Source organism: Medicago sativa, chromosome 6, assembly GCF_051527215.1.
Source record: "Medicago sativa cultivar Bolivia chromosome 6, Bolivia_mono, whole genome shotgun sequence".
Classification (NCBI taxonomy): domain Eukaryota; kingdom Viridiplantae; phylum Streptophyta; class Magnoliopsida; order Fabales; family Fabaceae; genus Medicago; species Medicago sativa.
The window spans coordinates 12647599-12673126 of record NC_140754.1 but is presented as its reverse complement, the minus strand read 5'-3'; the positions used below and the strand labels follow the sequence as shown (position 1 = coordinate 12673126).

General features: G+C 33.3%; 4 protein-coding genes, 1 long non-coding RNA gene and 1 pseudogene across 5 annotated transcripts; 3 read left to right on the top strand and 3 right to left on the bottom strand.

The window, feature by feature from the left end:
* Positions 1-5216: 5216 nt before the first annotated feature.
* On the top strand, positions 5217-6524 carry LOC146912916 (uncharacterized). The gene is made up of 2 exons (XM_085720804.1): positions 5217-5297; positions 5385-6524. Exons 1-2 carry the CDS (start codon positions 5217-5219, stop codon positions 6522-6524), a joined length of 1221 nt encoding a protein of 406 aa, XP_085576930.1.
* Positions 6525-7633: 1109 nt separating this feature from the next.
* LOC146912915 (uncharacterized) lies at positions 7634-10396 on the bottom strand. The gene is made up of 5 exons (XM_085716232.1): positions 10040-10396; positions 9637-9951; positions 9456-9555; positions 8549-9379; positions 7634-8047 (listed from the first exon to the last, which is right to left on the bottom strand). Exons 1-4 carry the CDS (start codon positions 10342-10344, stop codon positions 8597-8599), a joined length of 1503 nt encoding a protein of 500 aa, XP_085572358.1. The 5' UTR covers positions 10345-10396; the 3' UTR covers positions 7634-8047; positions 8549-8596.
* A 5548-nt stretch (positions 10397-15944) lies between these two features.
* LOC146912914 (uncharacterized) lies at positions 15945-17258 on the top strand. Its single transcript, XM_085720803.1, has 2 exons — positions 15945-16502; positions 16575-17258. The coding sequence occupies exons 1-2, from the start codon at positions 15945-15947 to the stop codon at positions 17256-17258; spliced, it is 1242 nt and encodes a 413-aa protein (XP_085576929.1).
* A 563-nt stretch (positions 17259-17821) lies between these two features.
* Positions 17822-19141, top strand: LOC146912913 (uncharacterized; annotated as a pseudogene).
* A 3043-nt stretch (positions 19142-22184) lies between these two features.
* LOC146912912 (uncharacterized) lies at positions 22185-23386 on the bottom strand. Its single transcript, XM_085720801.1, has 4 exons — positions 23380-23386; positions 23073-23319; positions 22861-22984; positions 22185-22538 (listed from the first exon to the last, which is right to left on the bottom strand). The coding sequence occupies exons 1-4, from the start codon at positions 23384-23386 to the stop codon at positions 22185-22187; spliced, it is 732 nt and encodes a 243-aa protein (XP_085576927.1).
* Positions 23387-23479: 93 nt separating this feature from the next.
* Positions 23480-24610, bottom strand: LOC146912911 (uncharacterized). The gene is made up of 2 exons (XR_015013206.1): positions 24253-24610; positions 23480-23650 (listed from the first exon to the last, which is right to left on the bottom strand). It is a non-coding gene; the product is annotated as an uncharacterized LOC146912911 (long non-coding RNA).
* Between the last annotated feature and the right edge of the window lie 918 nt (positions 24611-25528).

Here is a 25528-nt window from a genome sequence, read left to right as displayed (position 1 = left end):
AATCAGAGAAATTAAGATTTTGAGTTAGGGTTAGCGGTGACGATAGTGATTTTAGAAGTCAGAAGGTTGAAGCTAGGGTTTGAAAAGATGGTGCGATTCAAGGTGAGGAAATAAGCTGTCAATGATTGATGTCGTAAGCGTTCACTTCTAAAAGCTAAGCTAGGGTTTCTCTCTACCGACTTGTCAATGCTATATATACATACTTATTTTTTATTTTATATTTTGCAAGAATACATATCCATACTATACATTTTTTTTTTTTTTTTTTTCAAGAATACATATCCATATTATAGACTAGCGGAAAGACTTTTGTCGGCTCTTTTTACTATGTTAACATGTGTATATATTATTAACTTTGGTTGTATAATTTTCATTTCTATTTTAAATTTTTTAAATATTAATGGAAATTATTCGTACATTGATTTATTTATAAACTATTCTCAAAACATATAAAAAAATTATTTATCAACTCGACGTATTTTTGTTTGCCTGTATATAAAATAAAAATAAAATTTACTCAAAAATAAAATAAAAATAAAATAACGATCATTTATTGTTTATTCTAATAATAATTAGTAAAATGATAACATAAATGTATAAATGACTTTTAATGTAGGAAAAATCATATGATTGCGATAAAAGAATATCATTAAAAACTAACTTCTTTTGTAAAGTCTCCATCTTCTCCTTGTATTTCTTTGGTGAAAATTTTTGTTGAATTTTGATAAACTCCTCTTGATAAAGCTACATATAGTTGACCATGGCTGAAAACATGTCGTTGAAGATAGATTCCAACATTGAGAATGGTCTTTCCTTTTGACTTATTTATGGTAATAGCAAAACTTAGTCTAACAATAAACTGTTACCTATTAAGCACAAAATGAATTCTTGAACTCACATTTCTTTTTAATTTAAGTATGGGCAAGAATGCTCTTTTTTGATAGGATTTTAACATTCAACATATTCATAAACAATCCACAACATAATAACCGTGTCTCATTACACTGGTCATATATGGGGTCTATGTTGTGCAACAACATTAAAGTTCATGCATTCTTCAGTTAAAGAAAATTAAATCTTATGAGTTTTTAAATTTTTTAGCTTTAATTTTTTTTAATTGAAGAATGGATGAATTTAATTTTTTTTTTAATCAGTGCATGAATGTGAGATTTCTTTTAGGCGAAAGTAAAATATTTTGGTTATTCATCATCTTTAAATTTTTTAGCTTTAATTTTTTTTAATTGAAGAATGGATGAATTTAATTTTTTTTTTAATCAGTGCATGAATGTGAGATTTCTTTTAGGCGAAAGTAAAATATTTTGGTTATTCATCATCAAATTGTAGAACAACAATATATATGCGAAGAAAAAAAAATATGGGAAAAGATCCATATATGAAATTGAAATCATTGGGCTTTCGAAAAAATGGATATATATATATATATATATATATATATATATATATATATATATATATATTGATAGGATTTTGGCAAGTGTACCAAAATTATTGAAGTAATAATTAAATTCGTATCCACGAGGATTGTTGTTAACTTCTACTCAAATACTTCATCATCATAAAGGATGTATTATATTTAGGGTTGCCCCGAATAGTTGGATTTGTTGCATAAAACTTTTTTTGAACAAGTTGTTGCATAAAACTTAAAATTAATGTAATGCGATTAAATTGGTTTGAAATTTAGATTAAAAACATATGATCAAGCTTTCAAATCCTCTATTACTCATTGTGAATAATTTTCCCCTCTTCTCTCTCAAAATTAACCTAGCTTTACGACAGATTAACTTAATAGTTTTGAAAAATCTCTTCAGTCAAAACCCTTTCCTAAGTTATAACTACTTAATCTCTTCAGTTGATTCCTAACTGCGGAAGGAATGGGTTAGTTCGTTAATCCTAATGTCATAACTCGCAACTTACTATCTCTAGTTTCATATGTAAATCTAAACATAATTATTAGTTCAGGTTTAATAGCTAGGGCTAGTAGTCACTTAAGATCCAAGATCAATTCGTATAACTAAGAAGGTAGGGCTAGTAGTCATACACAATTAATTTGCACCGTTTGGTTATCTTATTCCTTACCCTCAACTTTCAATACAAACAACACAAATAATAAATAGATAAGAGTAAAATCAAATATTAAAACAAAATCTAATGAACTGTATATGTGTGATTTTTTTTTCCATATTGTTTAAAAAAGATAATTGATGAGAGTGAATTCAAATATTAAAAAAAGTGTAACAAAAAACAATATTTATTTTTTGGTTACCACACAAAATATATCATGTAACAAACACAATATTTTTTTTTCGGTTACCACACAAAATATATCATGTAACAAACACAATATTTTTTTTGATAAGGCCAAGGGAAAGGTTAGGCATCCGGGAGAATATGAAGCATCTCAACTAGGTTGGCACTCAACAAAAACCCTCATGCTATGCTGCCTGTCCAATACGTAATATTATTAAAAAAAGAGAAAATATATACAAGAGGGGGAATAGGCCAAAAGCTTCAAAAGAATAGAGAGAAATAAACAAAATAAAAGGAACAGAGAAGGCTAAGAAAATCTATAGATAGGTAGCCCGTTCCTGTACCTAGCAAAATCACCAACAATGAAGAAGGCAAAATGGTCAACCAAGTAGTGTTTGTCTGCGCATGTCCCAATACTGCTAGCCCATCAGCACAATCTTCAGACCATGGTTTACCAATCCCCCGAATATTCCAAAAAATAATATTCATTGAGGCGGCGGAAGAGGACCTTGAGAGCGGGTTTTGTATGCAGCCTTATGTATTTTCTTTTTCTGAGACTTTGATACTACCTCTATAAAATTAAGGCGCATAATTCACAGCTGCCTTTGCTATCCAAGATTGCATAAAATTTATGTCCTTTTGCAGTGCCGGATCAACCATGGCGTCATCAGGAGCCACTATACTATTGACATCAAGTGTTGTTTCTTTAATGGAAGATAAAACAGATTCATGGTCCCGTTCAAGATCACCTCTAACTACTTCATCAGAGACATTAACTAATTGAATGTTAAAAGTGTTATCATGTGTTACCAGTAGGGATGGCAATGGGTACCCAATGGGTAAGGTACTATAGTACCCTTCCCCATATCCGCGTTTGTAAAAAATGCCCGTACCCGAGCCCGTACCCTCGTGGGCAACTTTAGTGCCCTTCCCCATACCCGATGGGCACCTAAGTACCCATACTCGCACCCATTATATGCTTTTTAACTATGAAAAGACAATAAAATATGTCACAATTGAAAATAAAACTATCGTCCCAAAATTTTCAAATCAACTCATAAAATAATACGAATTATAATATTTAACTAAATAAAAACACATCCAAAATATCCCTGGAAAATAAAAGTAAAAAACATTCAAAATACATATAAAAAAGTGCATACTAAACTAAACATCAAATTGATCTAAGGTGTGAAGGGAAAGGATGAAACAGTTACTGTATTAGTTTTTAGGTTTAAGTATAGACGTAAATTGTTAAATAAATTAAATAATTACGCGCCAAAAATAAATGAAGTATTTATTATATTATATAAATATGTATATTCGGGTTGCGGGGCTGGGTACTATAGTGCCCTTACCCACACCCATACCCACTTAAATTTGCGGGTAATTACCTGTACCCAAGCCCATGCCCATGAAAGCGGGGTTTTACCCTATCCATATCGGGTATTTTTTGCGGGTGCCCATCGGGCCTGGGTCCAATTGCCATCCCTAGTTACCAGGCTGCAGGTAGGAGGAGTTACCAAATTATAGGTGCTACTGCCGGAATGTCCTCAGTGCATTATTTTCCTCATCATTAGACTGTGTCGCTGTACCAGTATCAATGGTTGCCTTTCAGTTGTTTGCTGAACCTGCTCAATCTGTTGTTGTGGTTAGGCGGGAACAACTTCTGATTACATGTGAACCTCTACTTCTACCGATGGTCTAACATGCTGTTGTGCGCTACCAAAAGCAAGAGAGGAACCGATTCCGGATGGATTGTCCTTTATCGATTCCCAAGTAACTTTCTTTGTCGGAACCTAACACAATATGAGAATATGTCCAGCTTTTTCCTTTTTACTTAAAATAAAGTTTAACAAACTAGATCAAGTATATGTCACAATAAATATAATCAATAAGAAAAGGAAAGTTATCATCGATACACATAGATAAAATATTTTCAAAGGAGCAATTAAAGAGTAAAATAGCGACTCTTATCACAGTTTTTTTTATCGTAATTTTTTTTAAAAATAATTTAACTTGTTTAAAAGAACTATATGTCAGAAATTTTTTCGTTACAAAATCACTTCAATCTTTTGACAATTATCTTTTCTCTCATCTAGATATGAGTTTTAGTTTCAAAAGATACAAAAATGTAAAAATATGTTGAGGTATCAAATGATATGATACGACAAAACTTAGTTTTGCTGGTCATTAACGTTCATAAATCTATACTATATATAAAAAAAGTAACCTTTTTCAGCTCTTTTAGGTTGATCTTTTATCTTTCAAAAAATGCCCCCAATCTTGAATACAAATAACACATGTAACAATTAGACAAGAATAAATTTAAATATTAAAACAATGTAACAAACATGATATGCATAGACACACACACACACACACATACCCTTATACAAATTTTTTCTATAATAAAGATCACTATTGGGGTCATTAAAAAAAATTAGATCATATTTTTTTTATTATATTGTAGGTGTCATTGAAATTAAAAATTATGGTTAGTTTGTTTTATTATAAAATGAAAACAACAAACATTTATATTTTTAGTTTTAATCAAAATCAAAATTTCATAAATCATAAAAAAAAAACTGTTAATAATTTTCAAATGTGCCTCTTCAAAAAAAAAAAAATCTTTTCAAATGTTAGCGAAATAAAAAGAGCGGAAAGACGAGCACGTGAGTGTCCGTCTTTTCTCTAGTAGAGAATGAAAGACATGATTAGAAAATTTTAAAATATACTTGTTCAAAAAAATAAAATTTTAAAATATAAAGATTTGTTTATTGAGATATTTATGTAACAAATATTGATCGAGGGGCAAAAGTGGTTTATTCACGGGAAATTGAGTCCACAAACAAAGCCCATTTACTAGTTGGTATATATATGGAACGAACAACAATTTACTTTATACAGAAACCCTGAAACTACCGAAACCATTGAAGCTCGTACCAATGAAAAGGAAAAGAAATTCTTCCCTACAATTGGTTAAGGAAGAAACTTGTTTGTATTTACCTGATGACTGTTGGGAATGCGTCTTCAGATTCCTCATCAATAACAACAACAACAACTACTACCAAAGTCGTAGCTACTTGAAATCTCTCTCAACCGTATCCAAACAGTTCCTCTCAATCACCAACCGTCTCCGATTCTCATTCATTGTATACGATTCAGCACGCCCTTTCCTTCACCGCATCTTCGAAAGATTCACCAAGCTTAACTCCCTTGACCTTTCATACTACAACTATGATCTCGACAAGCTTCTCCACAAAATCTCTCGTTTCCCATTACATATTACATCGCTCAATCTCTCCAACCATCCTTTAAAATCAAGAAGGCATGCCTTCCCCACTAATGGGTTGCGAGCTTTCTCCCGAAAGGTTACTACTTTGACCTCTCTCAATTGTTCCCACATTCATTCTCTTAATAGCTCTCACCTCTTACTCATTGCCGATTGTTTCCCTTTGCTCAAAGAACTCTACCTCGGTTACACTTTTATAAACAATTGCGCTGATCCACTTCAATCTCTACTATCCAAGTGTCTATGTATGCAACATTTGGATCTTCGTCGCACTTATTTTCTGAATGATCAACATGTTATAGAGTGGTCTTTGTTTCTTGCTGATTTGGTGTCAATAAATCTTAGTGCATGTCACAGCCTCACAGAATCAGCCTTGTTTTCACTCGTTAGGAATTGTCCTTCACTTAGTGACATCAAAATGGAATACACAAATATTGGGAAAGAGAGTGTAAAGAATTCTGATTCTTTGACAGATATTAGTGTGTACCCTCAGTTAAAGTCTCTCTATTTAGGTCTTAATTCATGGTTAAGTGATGAAAACATCATAATGTTTGCTTCCATTTTCCCCAATTTGCAACATCTTGATTTGCGTTGGTGCAATCATATATCTGAAGGTATTTGTCAAGTTTTGATGAGATGTTGTAAGATTAGGCATTTGAACTTAACTCGGTGTCCAAGAGTGAAGCTACTTGGAATAAACTTTGTAGTTCCTCAACTAGAAGTGTTGAGTTTGTCAGATACGAAGGTTGATGATGAAGCACTCTATGTAATCTCAAAGAATTGTCGTGGGCTTTTGAAACTATTATTGAAGCATTGTCATAATATCACAGAGAAGGGAGTGAAACATGTGGCAGAAAACTGCACACTACTGAGAGAGATTTATTTGAAGCAGTTTCTTTTAAGTGACAAAAATAAAGAACTCTTCTCGCATCGCGGAGTGAAAATATTGATAGAAAACTGAAAGAGGTCACAAATACACTTACAATTATATTACTTAAAAATGTAGATTCATTTTGCTAATTATGGGAAATCTTATTATTTTCTTTGTCAAATTTTAATACAAATTCTAAATTGATTTTGATCTGTTTTGAGCAGATTGTTTCTTGTGTTGGAAGGTTTTAATATCTGCCTTCGGTTTGGAAAGGATGTTATTTCGTGCTTCGGTGATCACTCTGCAGTGGGCAAGGAGGAAGCTCTCTCGTTCTGAACTTCTGATTGGTCTTTTCTTGTGCAGTATTTATTCTCTTATTGCTTCTCGGTTGGACTCTTTGCTACTGTTGTGGTTTTGTAGTTTCGATTTTGCTTCGGCTCTGCAGTTTCATGTGGATTCTTTTGCGGTTCTGTAGTTATGGGTTCTGGCGGCTGCTGTCGTCTGCTTTGATATTATATGCATATGTTTCCAGGTTGCTACATGTCCTACTTTTTTAGTTTTTCCAGTCACTGGCTTTGCAATTTATGAAGTATCAATCAAATTTTGGTTTTTTTGGTATTTTTGGTTTTGACATCACTACTAGAAAAATCAATTTTAGAGAGGGTAGAAATCCGTCACTAAACTACCATAATTCCCTCACTAACGAATTTAGTGAGGGATTTAGTGACGACCGGTAATCCCTTAAGAATATTGGCCTTGCTAAATTTTTGTGAGGGATTTTGGTTTCCGTCCCTAATTGACACGGATACAATCCGTCCCTAATCATATAAATCCGTCACTAAATATGAACCAGAAATGTGCTAAACCTTGGACAAATCCGTCAGTAATTAGTGAGGGATTCTTGTTCCCTCTCTAATAGTGAGGGACTATTCCATCAATTTTTACCAATATTTCCGTCAGTAATTAGTGACGGATTGGTTTTCCCTCTCAAATTTTGAAGGCATAAATTGTGATGAAATTGAATTCCCTCACAAACTACAAGTTTAGTGAGAAATTTATTTCCCTCACTAATTCAAACAGAAATTTGCATCAGCGGATTAATGTTCCATTTCAAACCAGATTTCATTAATTGATTATATTAATATTGTATATGCATTTACTATATTAAACCATATTGAACTTGTTGGAAATTATAAATATACAACAAAAACCACTTCATAAATTGTCTTCATAGCCAACACATACATTTGTCACCATAAAAGTCATAAGGAAACTCTCAATAAGTTTACAACCATTGTTCAACTCTCAAAATACATAAAGAGACACAAGGAAATTTATTCACGTCGAGCCATTGCAAGAAGCAAAAAAACTCGCGGATACAAGGGAAAAATACAATTGTAGCCGCAAATATACGGAACTACCAACAACCCAAAAAACCAAAAATAAGGTGGCATCAATCGCTGAGGTAGTAGAATACCTACGAGTACCAAGCATACCCCTGCCTCACCTATGAACAGGCCATAAAACACCAAACTAAACACACCAACAGCCGCTCAACAGAAAGGAGAGGGAGGGAAAAAGCAGAACAGCAAACCCCATGACAGAAAAACAAGCTGCAAAATAGCAGAGTGAATAACAGATGAATAACAGCAACAAACAAACAAACAAAATCCACCGCCTAAAACCTTATATAAAAACAATGTTGTTGATTTTTACCCGGTATGTTGTCCTAAAAACTTATGATGTGTTCACTGCTTGCCTATATCAGTTTTCCAGAAGCATCAAACAAACTAACATTCTAATATATCGTCCTATCAAGACAATTCATTATTTTTCTCAATCTGCTTCTTAAATATGGACATAGTTTAATATGGAGTTCTTTATGTCAAAAAAATAATCAAGTGGAGTTAGGATTGGTATGGAAGAAAAAAAAAGAAAATTGAAATGGTAGTGCTCAATCTACGTTATAGGTACATTTATATTATTTCTTAATATGTGCTTAACAATTAGCATCAGTGCATAACCTCCATAAAATAGCATCAGTGAACAATTATTTCAGTGCAGAACTATTAAAACAATTAAAAATAGCATCAGTTCATGAAGTAATAACTTACAGCAATATCCTTTGATTTTGAGGAAACCCACTTGCTTGGATCAATGACTTAGTTTGAATCTATATCTTCATACATATCTTCATCTTCCTCCCTCTCATATTCATCTTCCTCCTCCTCCCCTTCATATTCATCTTCCTCCTCCTCCTCCTCCTCCTCCTCCTCCTCCTCATCATCATCATCATCATCCTCAACAATGGGTTTGGCACTTCTCCTCAACAAAGAGTTTGGCACTTCTTCGGCTACACCATTAACGTCAACAAGACATTGCTGAAAATCATCATTTGAAACAACTACAGGTAGTGTATTAGCATCATCATCTTGATATGCATCTGTTGTTTGCTGTTTTTTTTCCACAGTTTGAATGTTACTGCGGGCCTTGGTTTTTATGACACCTAGCCAACCTTGTTGCCCTTCAGGAAAAGATGTAAAGTAAACTTGATCTGCTTGTTGGGCTAATATAAAAGGATCATAATTTTGATATTTCCTAGATTTTTTTATTTCAACATTGCCATAGTTATCCGTCTTGGTCCCTTGAGAGCTCGGATCAAACCAATCACATTGAAACAAAACCACCTTCTTTGTAGGGTGACCGGTGTACTCTAATTCGACAATGTCAGTCAAAACACCATAGTAATCATTTTCTAAAGAATCTAATTGCCCTCCCCGAACACATAAATTGCAATTGGTTGTACTCATCCCTTCATTTCGAGATTTTGTCACAAACTTGTAGCCATTAATAACATAACTATGCCACTTGATAACATTTCTAAGAGGGCCCCATGCCAAACTTGTTAACAGCACATCATTTATCCCATTCCTTGAATCAAGCACCTATATTAGGCAAAATATTGTAAATTCAACCTAATAAATTAAGTACTATAATTTGAAACTATGGAGATTCACGTACATGTGTTTTGAACCAAGTTGGAAATGTTGCAGAAATTTGTTTGTCCAAATCTGGTTCACTCAACTCGGGGTCTAGTTCTCGTAACAAACCGGAGTACATGCTGCACATGTAAAATATCCATTAAATTTGACTTCATAAACAATCAATACATGTGTGCAAATTTAAACTTTGGAATACTTACTTCAGGTAAGGCACCACCTCAGGACAATTTAAAAGCACATAAAGATGTGCAGCTTTCATTTCCCTATCAGTCAAATTAGAATTCGTACGTTTTCCAAAAGGACGACCCGGATAGTTAAAGATTGACAATGTAGGATTAACTGAAAAATCTTCTCCTCCATCATCGTTCCGAGGCACTCGTGTTCTCCTCGACGAAACATCAGCGGGATGATAATAGGAACCTAATGTAGACATCTCCTCTAGTAAATATTCTTTGGCAATCGAACCTTCCACATAAGCTTGATTTGTTACCTTTTGTTTTAAAGTTCGTATGAACCTACAGACAAAATTAAGATTAAGCTTAGATAAATGAAGAAATAACTAAGATAACTAACCAAGAGAGTATATAAGGTAGAAAAATTTACCTTTCAAATGGATACATCCATCTATACTGCACGGGACCACCAACTCTTGCTTCGTAAGGTAAATGAATAGGAAGATGTTCCATTGAGTCGAAAAAGCTTGGAGGAAATATTTGTTCTAATTTGCACATAATGATTGCAATGTTTTCCTCCAAACTACGCAATTTATCTTCACTCAACACTGATGATGTGATTTCTCTAAAGAATTGGCTGAATTCGGTAAGTGTGTTCAAAATAGGTTTGGGTAAGGCTTTAAATGCTAATGGTATCAAACGCTGCATGAATACATGGCAGTCATGACTCTTCATGCCAGACAACTTTGCTTCCTTGAAGTCAACACATCGACTCAAATTCGAAACATAACCATCTGGGAGTCTAAGTTTTGTAACCCATTCACATACAGCTGTTCTTTGTTGTTTGGTTAATGTATATTGTGCCTTTGGTTTTACAAAGTTACCATTCCTACCAGGTTTAAGCTCCAGGCCCTTACGCTTACAATGTGCTTCTAAGTCCTTCCTAGATTTGTAAGTATCTTTTGTCTTGCAATATATACCATGTTAAATTGAAGTAGCAGTTTAGCTGCAAAACCGTTATTTTTTTAAATTGTAACCTAACAGCTTACAAAACCAATTCTAGCACAAGCCTAGGAACTGAAGGATAGCTGAAAAACAGAAAGTCCAACACGAATTCATTGAAAAACAAGTCTTATACTACCAATCTTCAACAAAATCAAAAGTTAAATAATCTCAGTCTTCAACAACAATCATTCAAAATACAAAATTAAAAATCAAAATTAATAACAAACATAGGTAAGGGTTTGGATTCACCTGTTTCAGAGAATGTGTGTGAGCAAGTTCACTGATTCACTTTTGGATTCAGAAAGGAGAGTGAGTTCACTGTTACACCACAAAACCCAAAACAAATTGCAATAAAATATAAAAAATAAAAAAATAAATTAAATTCTTTGATTGATAGAGAGAGAGAGAGAGAGAGAGAGAGAGAGAGAGAGAGATGTTACCATGAGTGTGAGTTCATCGATGAGAAGGAAAGATTTCAGAGAAAGAAATTCTGAGAGATTCGGTGAGATTCGGAGAGATTCAGCGAGATTAAGTGAAGATTTGAGAGATTTTTGGTGAAGATTACGATTCTGGGAAGGATTACGATTCTGGGAGAACAAACGAAGGAAGGATTCTGAGATTAAGTGAAGATTCAATGAATTTGGGGGAAAATTTTGGAACGAGAGGGAGTATTAAGTGATTTTGGTACTGATTTCATCTTTGTGGGTTCAATGAATTTGAGAGAACATTCTAATTTTGGGTTCAAAACTTGGAGCCAAATTTTGGGGAAAAATGTTATTTTAGGGTTTGTGAAAAAAAAAAGAGGGGGAATATTTTAGTATAAGAGAGGGAAAGCCAAAACGTGAAACAATTGGGGGGAATAATTCACTTTTCTCATTAATTGTTTGTGAGGGATTAATTGCCTCACCAACTATATAATTGACATTAGTGACGATTTTAGTGAGGGAATCGTTAGAGAGGGCTCAGTTCCATGACAAATTCCTTAACAAACATTTAACTCATCAATTTTGCAAGGGATTTAGTGACGGATGTTTTGTGAGGGATATTTTGTGAGGGATGTTTAAACCATTCCCTCACTAATAATTGGCAATTAAATATTTGTATTTAATACTAAAATCCGTCCCTAATTCCGTCACAATTAGTTAGGGAATTTTGTCCCTCCCTAAAATCCGTCTCTAATTCGCGTTTTTTTAGTAGTGCATTAACTTTGACATTAGGTTTGCAGGTCTAATGTTATGTGTTATGGGTGTTACTGCAACCCTAATTTTCTGTTTTTTCCAATCACTACCTTTGCAATTTTGTTTGTTCATGACTAAAACTATGACGGCTATTTCACGAATTAATCTGAACCAAGCTGAATTGGTTAAATTTTTTAACTACAATCAAAGTTCGATTTTTGAACTAGTCAATTGCACAAATATCACACTAGTGCTTCCAACGACCTAATTTAACATTGACATTAGTTTTACGGCTTGTGCTTCCAACGACCTAATTTAACATTGACATAAGTAAAAATGTGTTGTATCATTTACAAATCTGTTTCAACCATTGGTATAATATGTCTCAGACTTAATGATTCATTGGTGGATATCACTATTTTACTTTGCATCATAAAATCAACCTGAATTTAGATATAAAATTTTGTTTGTACTTCGTAAAACCAATCAATGTTGGATGCGCTGCAGATAGCCCAACCTTTTTAAGTGTCGGACCATTTCTTATCGTATATTTAAATACTTCTCCATTCATATGTATAATTCTTCAAAAACATCCTTACGAGTGTTTGTGAATAAGGAGTCCCTTCTAGTTTCATGTTGCAGTCAGATGCCTTCCTAAAATGAAAATAAATGGTTAATCACATAACACTTAACATTATGGACGAGTGTTTGTGCATAAGGAGTAGTACATACTTATATCAAAACTAAATAAACCATATTCCCACAATTTTAAACGGTTTGTTCGACCAACACAGCACTTTTCTTTCACCATAAATTTCACACAAGTTAAAAATAATTAGTCATTGAGTTTCAAATTAATCACACAATTAGTTTAGGTATATAAGAATAGAATCCAAAGTCATTATGTTTCCATCGTCGAAGTTCTGGTATCTAGCCGCAGGGTATTTATTTTAGCGGTTGTGATTATTGATTGGGTGTGGGCTTCGCAGCCATTGTGATTATTTTAGCGGTTGTTATTATCACCATTGAAAGTTACTTGAGATCGAGCGAAGATGGTTGGAGTTCAAAGAAATATAAGCAAGTTTGGAATTAAAGAAATAGCTAGAACTGGAAAGGTTCCAGAGCTCAATTTAGTCCTAAAGAAATTTCTTTGTTTTGTACACTCTCTCGTTCAATGTTTTGCGATGATTGTTGGTGCAAAAAGTCTGTCTTGTTGGATTAACCCCATTGTTATTGTTTATTATGATTTTTGGGTTACCTATGCTTTATTTTCTACTTGCTAATGAATTTGATGAAATGTGTCAACTTTATGATTATGATAGGTCCAAGTTAAAATAGATTCTAACTTATGAGAGGTTCTCAAATGAGACAATTATTTGTTTCTTTTACTTTGAAAGAAGCTTTAATTGCCTTGAAAATATTTCAGGTTTGAGTAATTTAAACTTTGAAACTTTAGATTTTATTGTTTGGTAATATGAATATGTAAACCAAAGAAGTAGAATGTTTTTGGACATGGTTCCCTCTATATATGCTCATAGTTGTATTAGTAAGACGTGACTGTGAATACTGACAAAAGGAATTGAAAAGTTACAAATTTGGAATTACAACAAGTTGAATGTAGCTTAAATTATTCCTCACATAATCTAGACAGCATCAGATGAATCAATTATATAATGAGTAGAGAAATTGCATTAAAAGTTTAAGCACATATACCGAATTTTGGAAGGTCGAGACTTTCTATTTCTCAGTAACTTGTCCATTTAAAGTTTCTTAGATTTTCACTTCCTTTTACTTGTTTTTGACCATATATTCTTCCAATTGTATCCGTCGTATGAGCTTCTGCAAAGTGCTTGTGGTTATTTTGTTCAATAGTAGAAGTATGCCGTGTAGGTGCTGTGAAACTCGTACTTAGAAAGAGCAAACAGCTGAAGTGGAACCAGGCCAAACTGAGCGATTTGAGATTTCTCCATACTAATACACAATACCCCTTTCTCCTTATTTCCCTTCATTTTGTATATCTAAAAAGTAATATAATATGTCTGTGAAACCTATCATAAGGTTTCAATCAGTTTTTCAGTCATCTATATATTATGGAATATGGTATCGTGTGAGATACAAACACTAAAATGCGAGTTTTAAGGAAATGTTTTAGTCAACAGATTAGAACTAGACATTTGCTCAAATCTGAGTACAAAATGCTTCACAAACACAAGCTTATACTTCTCAAATTGTTTTTGCAACTATTGTACTTACCTGTGTTTCAAATAAGATTTTGCTGGTGATAAATTTTTCATCACCCTCTTCAATAGTACATTAGCAGGAAGGATCAAATTGATCATCTAGAAACTCAATGGATAGAATTAGTGACTTAGACATATTTGTAGAAGTTTTACATGATGGCTTGTCTGCAAGCACGTCCTCGAAAACACGTCCTCTAATTATTAATTTTCTAATGATCCATGTCATGTAATGACGTGAGAGTAATAGGGGAGGGGAATGTAATTTTTTATAATATGTTTTGCTTAAAAGGAGAGGGGGAGTATATATTTTGACATAAAAGGGAAATGTATTATAATTTAAGCATCTTTCAGATGATTGAGGGTAATTTATTCTATAAATAAACACTTGATATATAAAAATATGTCCTTGAACTAATACATATACATACATACATATATATATATATATATATATATATATATATATATATATATATATATATATTGGCCATTTCAAATATAAGAATAAACACCTGATATATCCAACCCACAACTAAACCAAATATAATTTCCAATAATTTGATAAATTGTAGAATAAGTTATACATAAGAACTTATGTAAGGTCAATATCATTTGTAATGTATAACTTCGTTTTGAATTGTTATTACCGTTATTGATGGTTAATTAGAGAGTGTGCTAACTTGGTGGAATGCGTAAAGCATGAGTCCATTAACAATTGATGAAAAAATTGATAAAAAGATTGATTAGATCATCATTGATTCACTTCTCTTTTGTTACTTTCTAATTGTGTCCATTGTCTACAGTTGTTTAGTTAGTTCATGGTCATTGAAGATATGTTTAAAGCTATTACATATTGAACATTTAATATAAGTTGAGTTCCAAAAGCTAGGGTTAATAGTCATTTAAAACCTAAATCAATTTATGAACACTAGTAAATGCATAAAAAGTCTTATGAGCAAATATTAACTTAATGAAGCTAAACAGTTCAACAGATTACGTGGTTCAAGCAGCTCTAGAGAAGAAACTTTATTTGATCTAATCTATAAAACTAGCCACTCGTAATATAACTAAAAATAGACATAAGTTTATGAAGAGTAATTCATGAATGTAGGATCGTCGAATGATCTTTGGCTCTGGGATGTTTTCAGCAACTCCTAGTCGTAAAGAACAACTTTCTTCGGTTTAATGTTGTCAAAAGTAAGTTGCTGCGAAGAAAAGTTGCAGCTATTAATAGATGCGAGTTTCCCACCATTTGCATGACGCGCAAGACCCTGTGCACACATATAGTCTTTTTTTTGGATTACAAGAGGGCTGAAACCCATGTATGGTTTTTTCTTTTACTGGGAGCATAAATTATTTTGAAATAAAAAAAAATGTTTTTTTTTTAAGGATCAAAAAATGTTTTAAAAGAACGCTATTTTACTTTACAACAAACAAACTAACCCCAGTTCTTTTCTCATCCGAAACCCTAAAACCTGCGCCATGGTTTCTCATATCTTCTATTTCCTTTCCCACATGCGTCGGGGACGCGATGACCATTCCCTGCCAATGAAAAGGAAAAGAAAATCTTCACCGGAAAATTTACCACCAGCAAAATTCTTCCGAAATCCAATGCAAAGGAAGAAAAGAACTTCGTTCAAATCTTCACACCAGTTAGTTGAAGAATAGATATATACAATTTGGCCCTTCAAAGAGATATATATAAATTGGGGTATGACACTTTATTATTGACAATTTTTGTTATTTTATAATTTTATAATTTTTAATTAAATTATTTTTAGTAATAAAAAAAAAAACCATTAGGTTGTTTATATATTGAAGGAAGGAACAGAATTTACGGTAAAACTGCCCCTTGTTCTGCTCTCATAATCGTCAAACCATTACCAAAACCGTGCGGCGCTCAAACCATCCAATGAAACGGAAGAAAATAACTTCTTCCCTAAAATCTTCATCGGAAAATTTACCATCGCGGAAACACACCGAAAATCGAACGAAAAGGAAGAAGAGAATTTCAGACTCCTATATGCCTGACGATTGTTGGGAATACGTCTTTGGATTTATCATCAATGACAGATCTTGCTTGAATTCTCTCTCCCTCGTCTCCAAACAGTTCCTCTCCATCACCAATAGTCTTCTATTTTCTCTCAGAGTCAAAGTGGAAATCCGTCCTTTCCTCCCTCTTCTCTTCAAAAGGTTCACCAACCTCAACACCCTCGACCTCACAAACTTCTACGATCACCGCAACCTAGACGATCTTCTCAGTCAAATCTCAACTTTCCCATTGAAACTCACATCACTCAAACTCCCATTCGGATGCCGCTTTCCCACAGATGGGTTGCAAGCTTTCTTCCAAAATATTACAACTTTGAACTCTTTCACTTGTTGCGCCACCCTTTTTCGTGACATGGATCTGTCACCCATTGTTGATTGTTTCCCTTTGTTTGAAGAACTCAACCTCTCTCACTCTGATGTCTCCCATAACAATACGACCAACTTCTTTAATACAATTCACCCTCTGTTATCCAAGTCTCCATGTATACAGCATTTGGAACTTTGTAACACTAATTTAAATGATCAACATGTTGTTGATTTCTCTCTTTTTCTTAGTAATTTGGTGTCTGTAAACCTTAGTGCTTGTTGTTATCTCACAGAAACAACCTTGTTTTCACTCGGTAGAAACTGTCCTTCGCTTATTGAAATCCAAATGAAATGCACGGCTATTGGGAAAGCGAGCGTACGGCATTCAGATTCTTTAGTTGAGTTTGGTGTATACCCTCAATTAAAGTCTCTCTATTTGGCTCACAATTACGGGTTAAGTGATGAAATCATCGAAATACTTGCTTCCATTTTCCCCAACTTAGAGCTACTTGATTTGGGTCATTGCTATAACATATCTGAAGGTATTTGTCAAGTTTTAAGGAAATGTTGTAAGCTTAAACATTTGAACTTAGCTTTTTGTTCAAAAGTGAAACTACATGGAATGAACTTTGTAGTTCCCGAGCTGGAGGTGTTGAACTTGTCAAATACAAATGTTAATGATAAAACTCTCTATGTGATCTCAAAGAATTGTTGTTGGCTTTTGCAATTACAACTTGATAATTGTAAAAGTGTCACAGCGAAGGGTGTGAAACGTTGCAGACAATGGAGAGAGAAAAATTTGGCGGGGTTTCATTTAAGTGACAAAAATAGGAAGACAATGCATTTGTCAACAAAAAAAAACTATTAGACTACTTGGAAAAAAAAAACTAAATTCAACACAACAAAACATAATTTTAGTTTTATGTTAAATTGGTAGACAATGCATTTAAATATGGTGGGCCGGTTTCAAACCCCTTATGTTGAAATTACATTAAATTATTTTGAACCCCGTGTTTGACAAAAAAAAAAAAAACAAATTAAATGATTTTGAAATTAAAAAAATACTTTACTTTTTTTTTTTTGAAGAATGACAAAATGTTTTTTTTCTTTTTTTTTTTTTAAGAATGAAAAAATGTTTTACTTGACGAGCTACAAAAGTGCTTCACTCGGAGGAAAATAGTCCACAAACAAAGCCCGTTCTCAAATGCATATATATATAAAGATGGAAAGAACGCTATTTTACTTTACAACAAACAAACTAACCCCAATTCTTTTCTCATCCGAAACCCTAAAACCTGTGCCATGGTTTCTCATATCTTCTATTTCCTTTCCCACCAGCGTCGGCGGCGCGATGACTATTCCCTGCCAATGAAAAGGAAAAGAAAATCTTCACCGGAAAATTTACCACCAGCGAAACTCTTGCGAAATCCAATGAAAAGGAAGAAAATAACTTCATTCAAATCTTCACACCTGTTAGTTGAGGAAGAAGCATATTTACCTAATGACTGTTGGGAAATTGTCTTCAGATTCCTCATCATCAATGACAATGACCGCTGCTGCTTGAATTCTCTATCCTTAGTCTCCAAACAGTTCCTCTCTGTCACCAACTGTCTTCTGTTCTCACTCACGGTTAGGGATTCAACACGTCCTTTCCTTCAACGCCTCTTCGAAAGATTCACGGATCTTAACTCCCTTGATCTTTCATACTACGACTATGGCCTCAACAAGCTTCTCCGGAAAATCTCTCGTTTCTCATTAAAGATCACATTGCTCAATATCTCCAACCATCCTTCAAATCCAAAAAAGCATGCCTTCCCCACTAAGGGGTTGCAAGCTTTCTCCCGAAAGGTCACTACTTTGACCTCTCTCAATTGTTCCCACATTCATTCTCTTGATAGCTCTCACTTCTTACTCATTGCCGATTGTTTCCCTTTGCTCAAACAACTCAACCTGAGTAACTCTTTAAAGACCCAAAAAACTTACCACCCTGACTTTATTAATGAAATATATTCTCTGTTATCCAAGTGTAGATGTATACAACATTTGGATCTAAATAACAGTTATTTTCTGAATGATCAACATGTTGCTGAGTTGTCTTTGTTTCTACATGATTTGGTGTCTATAAGCCTTAATTCATGTTTGAGGATCACAAAATCAGCCTTGTTTTGACTCATTAGGAATTGTCCTTCACTTGGTAAAATAAAAATGGAATTCACAAATATTATTGGAAAACAGAGTGTAGAGAATTCTGATTCTTTGATGGATATTGGTGTATACCCTCAGTTAAAGTCTCTCTATTTGGGTCACAATTTTTGGTTAAGTGATGAAAACATCATAATGTTTGCTTCCATCTTCCCCAATTTGCAACATCTTGATTTGCCTTGGTGTAATCGTATATCTGAAGGTATTTGTAAAGTTTTAAAGAGATGTTGTGAGATTAAGCATTTGAACTTAACCGGATGTTCAAGAGTAGAGCTACTAGGAATAAACTTTGTAGTTACCAAGCTGGAGGTGTTGAACTTGTCACATACAAACGTTGATGATGAAACTCTTTATGTGATCTCAAAGAATTGTTGTGGGCTTTTGCAACTATCATTGAGACATTGTCATAAGATCACAGAGAAGGGAGTGAAACATGTGGCAGAAAACTGCACACTATTGAGAGAGATTTATTTGACGCCTTTTCTTTTAAGTGGCAAAAATAAAGAACTCTTCTCGCGTCAAGGAGTGAAAATATGGTTCAAAAACTGAAAGAGGTCACAAATACACTTACAATTATATTACTTAAAAATGTAGTTTCATTATGCTAATTATGGGAAATCTTATTCTAATCTTTATCAAATTTTAATACAAATTCTTAATTGATTTTGATCTGTTTTAAGCAGATTGTTTCTTGTGTTGGTGGGTTTTAATATCTGCCTTCGGTTTGTAAGGGATGTTTTTGAATGTGTTATTTTGGTGCTTCGGTCATCACTCTGCAGTGGGCCAGGAGGAAGCTCGATCTGGTTCTGAACTTCTGATTGGTCTTTCCTTGTGTAGTATTTATTCTCTTATTGCTACTGTTGAGGTTCTGCAGTTTTGATTTTGCTTCGGGTCTAAAGTTTGTTGTGGATTATTTTGCGGTGGCTGCTGTCGTTTCTTTTGTTCTTTTATGCATATGTCTCCAGGTTGCTACTGATGTCCTACTTTTTTCGATTTTCCAATCACTGCCTTTGTAATTTATGAACTATCAATCAAATTTTTTTTTTTTTTTGTTTTGATTTTTTGGTACTTTTTTTATAGCTAGCCAATTGCTCAAATGTCATCCTAGTGCTTCCAACCACTTAATTTAATTTTGAAAATAACTTTGACATGGTTTGCAGGTCTAGTGTTATGTTTTTTGGTTGTTATTTATTGCTGTCCTAGTTTTCTGTTTTTTCCAATCACTAACTTTGCAATTTTGTTTGTTCATGACTAAAATTGTGATGGCTAGTTCATGAATTAATCTGAACCGAGCTGAATTGGTTAAATTTTTGAACTACAATCAAACTTCGGTTTTTTTGGTTTGGTCCTTTGGTATTTTTTTTAACACATCCTATGTATAGCTAGTCAATTGCTCAAATGTCACGTTAGTGCTTCCAATGACCTAATTTAACTTTGATATTAGTTTTACGGCTAGTTCTATGATGCACAAGTAAAAATGTGTTGTATCATTTACAAATTTGTTTAAACCATTGGAACAATAAGTCTAAGACTTAATGTTCAGAACACTCAAATTTCTCTGGCAAAGATATAACATTCTGAGTCCATACTGGTAGCTCTTCGTCCAATTTTCAAAATCTTGTGCAACATATTCTTAATGAAATAGAAGACAGAGCATGTAAGCAGTAAGCTAGGCATGTCATACTGACTCATATAGAACATTAAACTAATGTGACTCAACTTTTATTAACAAAAGCTTCATAATGAAAAGCTTGGACTTCTTGAATCGTTTTTGAAACTACTACACTTTGGTATGTTTCAAATCAGATTTTACTCCAGATAGAGTCTTCCTGACACTCTTCAATAGTTCATTAGCAGTCCATGACAAGTCAGAACTAAATTAAAAAAATTCGCAACTCATTACTAATTTGATGTCAATTGTGACGAGATGTATGTACTATGTAAGCCCATAGACGTGCACATGTCGGTGGAGAATCAAAACCTAGCTTGAAGAAATAAAAATTCATTTGTCACATTGTGTGGATTTGTAACTAAAACAATCCAATAAGCATCTATGCATTTGAGGAACGTGTCATAAAACCTAGCTATCAAGGGAGAAGAATCAAGTCACTCAAATACCCCCTTCCTCATTTCATCATACTCGATATAGAACTTCTTTTTCACCGTAAATATATAACTTAGGGACCCCATAGTACCCAATCTCTATCATAGCACTGCCTCTAAGAGTGGACGTCTCAATAGCTAAGTAACTAAGCCCTAGACCCAAAAAGATCATTTGGAGAACCCTATGTTAAAATCTGGTTATCTCGGAGGTAAACGCTACTAAAATACGTCATTGAGCTTCACATACTACTCTAATTTGAAACGTAGCACCCAGCTCCTATCGTAGCTCCACCCCTAAGAGTTGACGTCTCAACAACTGCACTCTATAGCACGTAGCTCAACCTTAAATAGTTTCCTAACCAATTCTATCATAATCATTTTCTTTTTTCTTCTCTTCCACATTTTTTCTTTTTCAATTTTCTTATGATTTTATTTTTACTCATTGATACAATTCTTCTCTAACAAAATATGTAAATTCTAGTATGTAAGTACAACTCATACTCTAAAAAAATGCAGGGGCGTAGGTTCAAACATACAACTCCGCACTTCATGACATTTTTTAAGAAAAAAATTGATGTACATTCTATGGATGGGGTGGGAAAAAGTAATAGCCAAATTATTATTTTTTGAAAAAACCAAAAAAATAATTTGTAAATAATATATATATTTATATATATATATATATATATATATATATATATATATATATATATATGGCATATCAAGTGAGAGGAGCAACTTAAATGAGAGGATGAGAGGATGTAATATTATCCCTTGGATCAAAATACACGGTCAAGATTAAATTATAGTAAAAAATGTTTTTCACTACTAAAAAAATGTCATTTTCGGACGAAATTTCGGACGGTTTTGGGACGGAATTTACGGACATTTCCCACGGAATTCGGACGGAAATGTGTTTTCGGACGGAATTCGGACGGATAAGGCGTTGTCCGAAAAAGCCGCGTCGCAAATCATAATTCCGTCCCAAATTTCGTCCCAAAAATATTTGGGACGGATTTCGCACGATTACGTTTGTGGGACATGTGAATAGATTTCAGACGCATTTCGGACGGAATTAAGTTTAATTTCCTACGAATTTCGGACAGAATTAAGTTTAATTTCCTACAGTTTTCGGACGGAATTAAGTTTAATTTCCTGCAGTGTTCAGACAAATTTTCCAATGATTTTCGGATGAAATCTTAAGGAACCTTAAAATATTTACCACGCTTTTCGGGAGAGATTATATGCTTTTTTTTTATACAGAATTGCAAAAAAATTAATTTATTTTAATGAGTTTAAAATAAATTGAAATCCCAAAATTATATTCAATAATACATACTAGATTCAAATAAAAATAAATAATAATTCAAGAGTAAACAAATGCTCATTGTCTAAAACAAAATTATACAAACTAGATTCATATATGTGCTCAATGTTCTAGCACAATATATCACAAAATAACATGACTAAATTGTTCACTAGTCAATACTCAAAAGTAAATTAACAGAAATTTGAGTAATACTTTGTTCAAAAGATGACGTACTCGAACACAAGACAAACATATACCCATAGATATAGAACCATCGGTATGAATGGAGCTCCCTTGAGTTGAGGCACTATTTGCAATGTTTGCCACTGATAAATTCTTAAAATTTTTATCGGATGCCCAATAAAGTATTAATTGATTCCATATTGGCTCAGGGATGTACTTTAGCCAGTATTTGGAATTTTCTGCATAGTTTTTCGTCTCTTGATACATCATACCTCTGAATCTACCTTCTCCCTTGATTTCAAAAATTTGGCGAATCCTAGCATCATATTTAGGTTCCCATTTACAATACTTCTACAAAATTGCACCCAATTAACATGTTAGCAATTCAAAATTTTCAAGAGTCTTTAATTGTTCTATAAATCACATCTAACTAATGAAAAAAAAAACACTTAGATAAAGTACTTTGTGCACTGTTTGTACTGTTCTACACTAATATTCATCTTAACTACCAAAAACTTACGTCAGCAAAGGCATTTTGTATCTATTAAAACAAAGTCGTTTAGCGAAATTTATGTTAACCGACTGAATTGTATATAAAGCATTGTAGCTAAGTATTCTTCTTAAAGAAATATATTACTAATTAACTATAAATTACTAATTATATAACTATTACCTTAAATTCAGTAAACCATAACAACTTCTGGTCAAGAGATGCATGTCCCCATGTAGGACAAAACCAATCAAATTTGCTCTTAATGGATTTCGTCAAGAAACGAATAGCAGTTGATGGATTGAACCTGTTAATACAAATTGTTAATATACATGCATCAATTATTTTCTACAAAAAATTAAGTTAATTTCTCAAAAGTATAATATTTAACTTACTCATTTCGATACGGCTCTATTTTCTCAAGGCATTCTTGATCAATTCCTTCATCTTCATCAGGTTCAATGGCAGATGATTGAGTGTGTGGCAAAGTTTGTTCAGAATTTTGAGGTATGGTAGTTGATGCGTTCGGAGTGTTTATGTGTGTTGATGGTGTAGGTTGTGCATGTGATAATGATTGACTTAGACAGTGGCGGAGCCAGACAAAAATGTTTGGGGTGGCCGCTATCTCGCCATCAAAATAAACTAAAATATAATATATAAATTACATTGTATAACAAATTTAAGTCGTAATAAACCAAAAACTAATCATTCAAAATTTAAACTACATAATATATAAAATTATCAAAATTATTATAATGAAACAAATCTACAATTGACAATGGTACTGCTAATGGATTGTCAATTCTGTTGCAAAGTGTCTAGGGTAGCTCCTATCTGCCAATTGCCCACTTACACAATTACACACTATACACATATTCTAAATCATCATCAACTAGACAGGAAGCTTATTCTAAATCAGCAAGTGTAGTTGAGCAGACAATAGGTTCCATCCGAATGCAGGTTGCATCATTCACTAGGGAGAAACAAGTTATAACTAAATATAATCAGTCCTTAATAAAGGTTTATATGCCATATAATCACATTATACACATTGGCTATAACTAAATATAATCAGTACTTACACTATAACACACTATACACATTGGCATTCAATCATGATCTTGTTCTCTGTCATTACTTACACATTACTTACACTATTACAGAATCATGACAAAAGATAATGCATAGTAATCACATTAGGTTCTATATACCTTATAATCTTTGAAAATCCAATTATGCACTTTTAAATGTATTGTTTTACTCAATAAGTTACCAGATTCAATTCCAACCGTGAATATTCTAAAGCTAGCTATAATATTCAATGATTTAAGTTCCTCAATATTCTAAACTCTAAAGCTAGCTCTAATTCCAACCATGAATAGATTAGTTCCTCAATAATCTAAAGCTAGCTCTAATTCCAATTATGCATTTAAGCAGTATTATTAACAAAAGTCAAAAATCAAAAATCCCCTTTTGTTTTGATTAGGGCTATGGGAAAATTGAAATTGAAAACCAAATTAAATATCAAATTCATTAATAAACAAAAAGAAATCAAACAATCAGAGATACACTTACCTTTGTTTAACAGTTTTAGGGTTTGTAGAAAGATTGAGACAAATAAAGAATCATAGTAGTGATCGATGCTGAGAAAGGAGATGGAGATGGAGGCTTTGAGTTCCAAGGAGAGTTCGTCGGTCGCGGCAGATTGCCGGTGGATGAAGGTGAGTGATTGCCGCCGTGACTGGGTGAGGATGAGGAGAAAAGATGCGATTCCTTTTCTTTCCCGTTCTGAGAAAAAATACGAATGAGAGTGGGAGAGTGAGTGAATGGCATGCTTGTAATATTAAAATTATGCCAAGGGTATTATGGTAATTTCACAGAAATAATGGGTAGGCCATGGCCATACCCTGTCCTCACGTGGCTCCGCCACTGGACTTAGAGATACATGTGGAGATGGTGTAGTAGGTGTAACTTATACAACAATTCGCCCTCTACCAGTTGAGTATCGACCTTGAGAGGATAAAGTCCTTCCACCTCTGTTAGTACCTCTTCCAGACATCTAAAACAACAATTTGATTAACTGCCAAAATAACTTTTCTTTTTAAATGAAAAATTTATTCCCAAGCAAAACAGACCTAACAAACCTAGGCAATTAGACCAGCACTAACAATAAAACCACACCAGAAAACCAAATGGCATAATGTACATATCAAGGCTGAACATAGTAAAAAAAATTATTAGAAATATTTACATTTTAATAGCATGAATGAAATCCAGACATAAAACCATTACAGCAATTAGTGATGTCAATGCATGTTTTTTCCTCTCATTTTTAAGTCTCTATGATAGTCCATAGTTTCTATACACAACCTGTCTACAATTGAAGATTCACTTTAAACATGAATTGTGATCCGTAATTTATTACTCCCTAGTCTAATTATGCCATGTTTTGCGCCTAACAGTTGGTAAACTGGATTCACTTTTCAATAGTTCAACCAAGTTATGTAAAAAATTCCTTTAAACTTATAGAATGCACCAAAACAAAATTAAGATGATAAGTTGAAATTCCACTTTTTGAAAGTTTATTCTTAACCTCTATCAAGTGTATTCTTTCAACTATCTTGAATTCTAGAGTGCCTGACATGCTAAATTTCAAAATCTCAAGACCAACTCATACCTTCCAATGCAGCTAAATTTAGCATCGCTATAACCAGTATTTGACATTATTTTTTACTAAATAGAACACTGAAAATTTCTTCAAATTCTCCTATGTTATAGCGCCAGTATCAACATAAACTCTGATTGATGCTAAAAATAATTCAACAATGACATGCATGATAATAAAAATTGG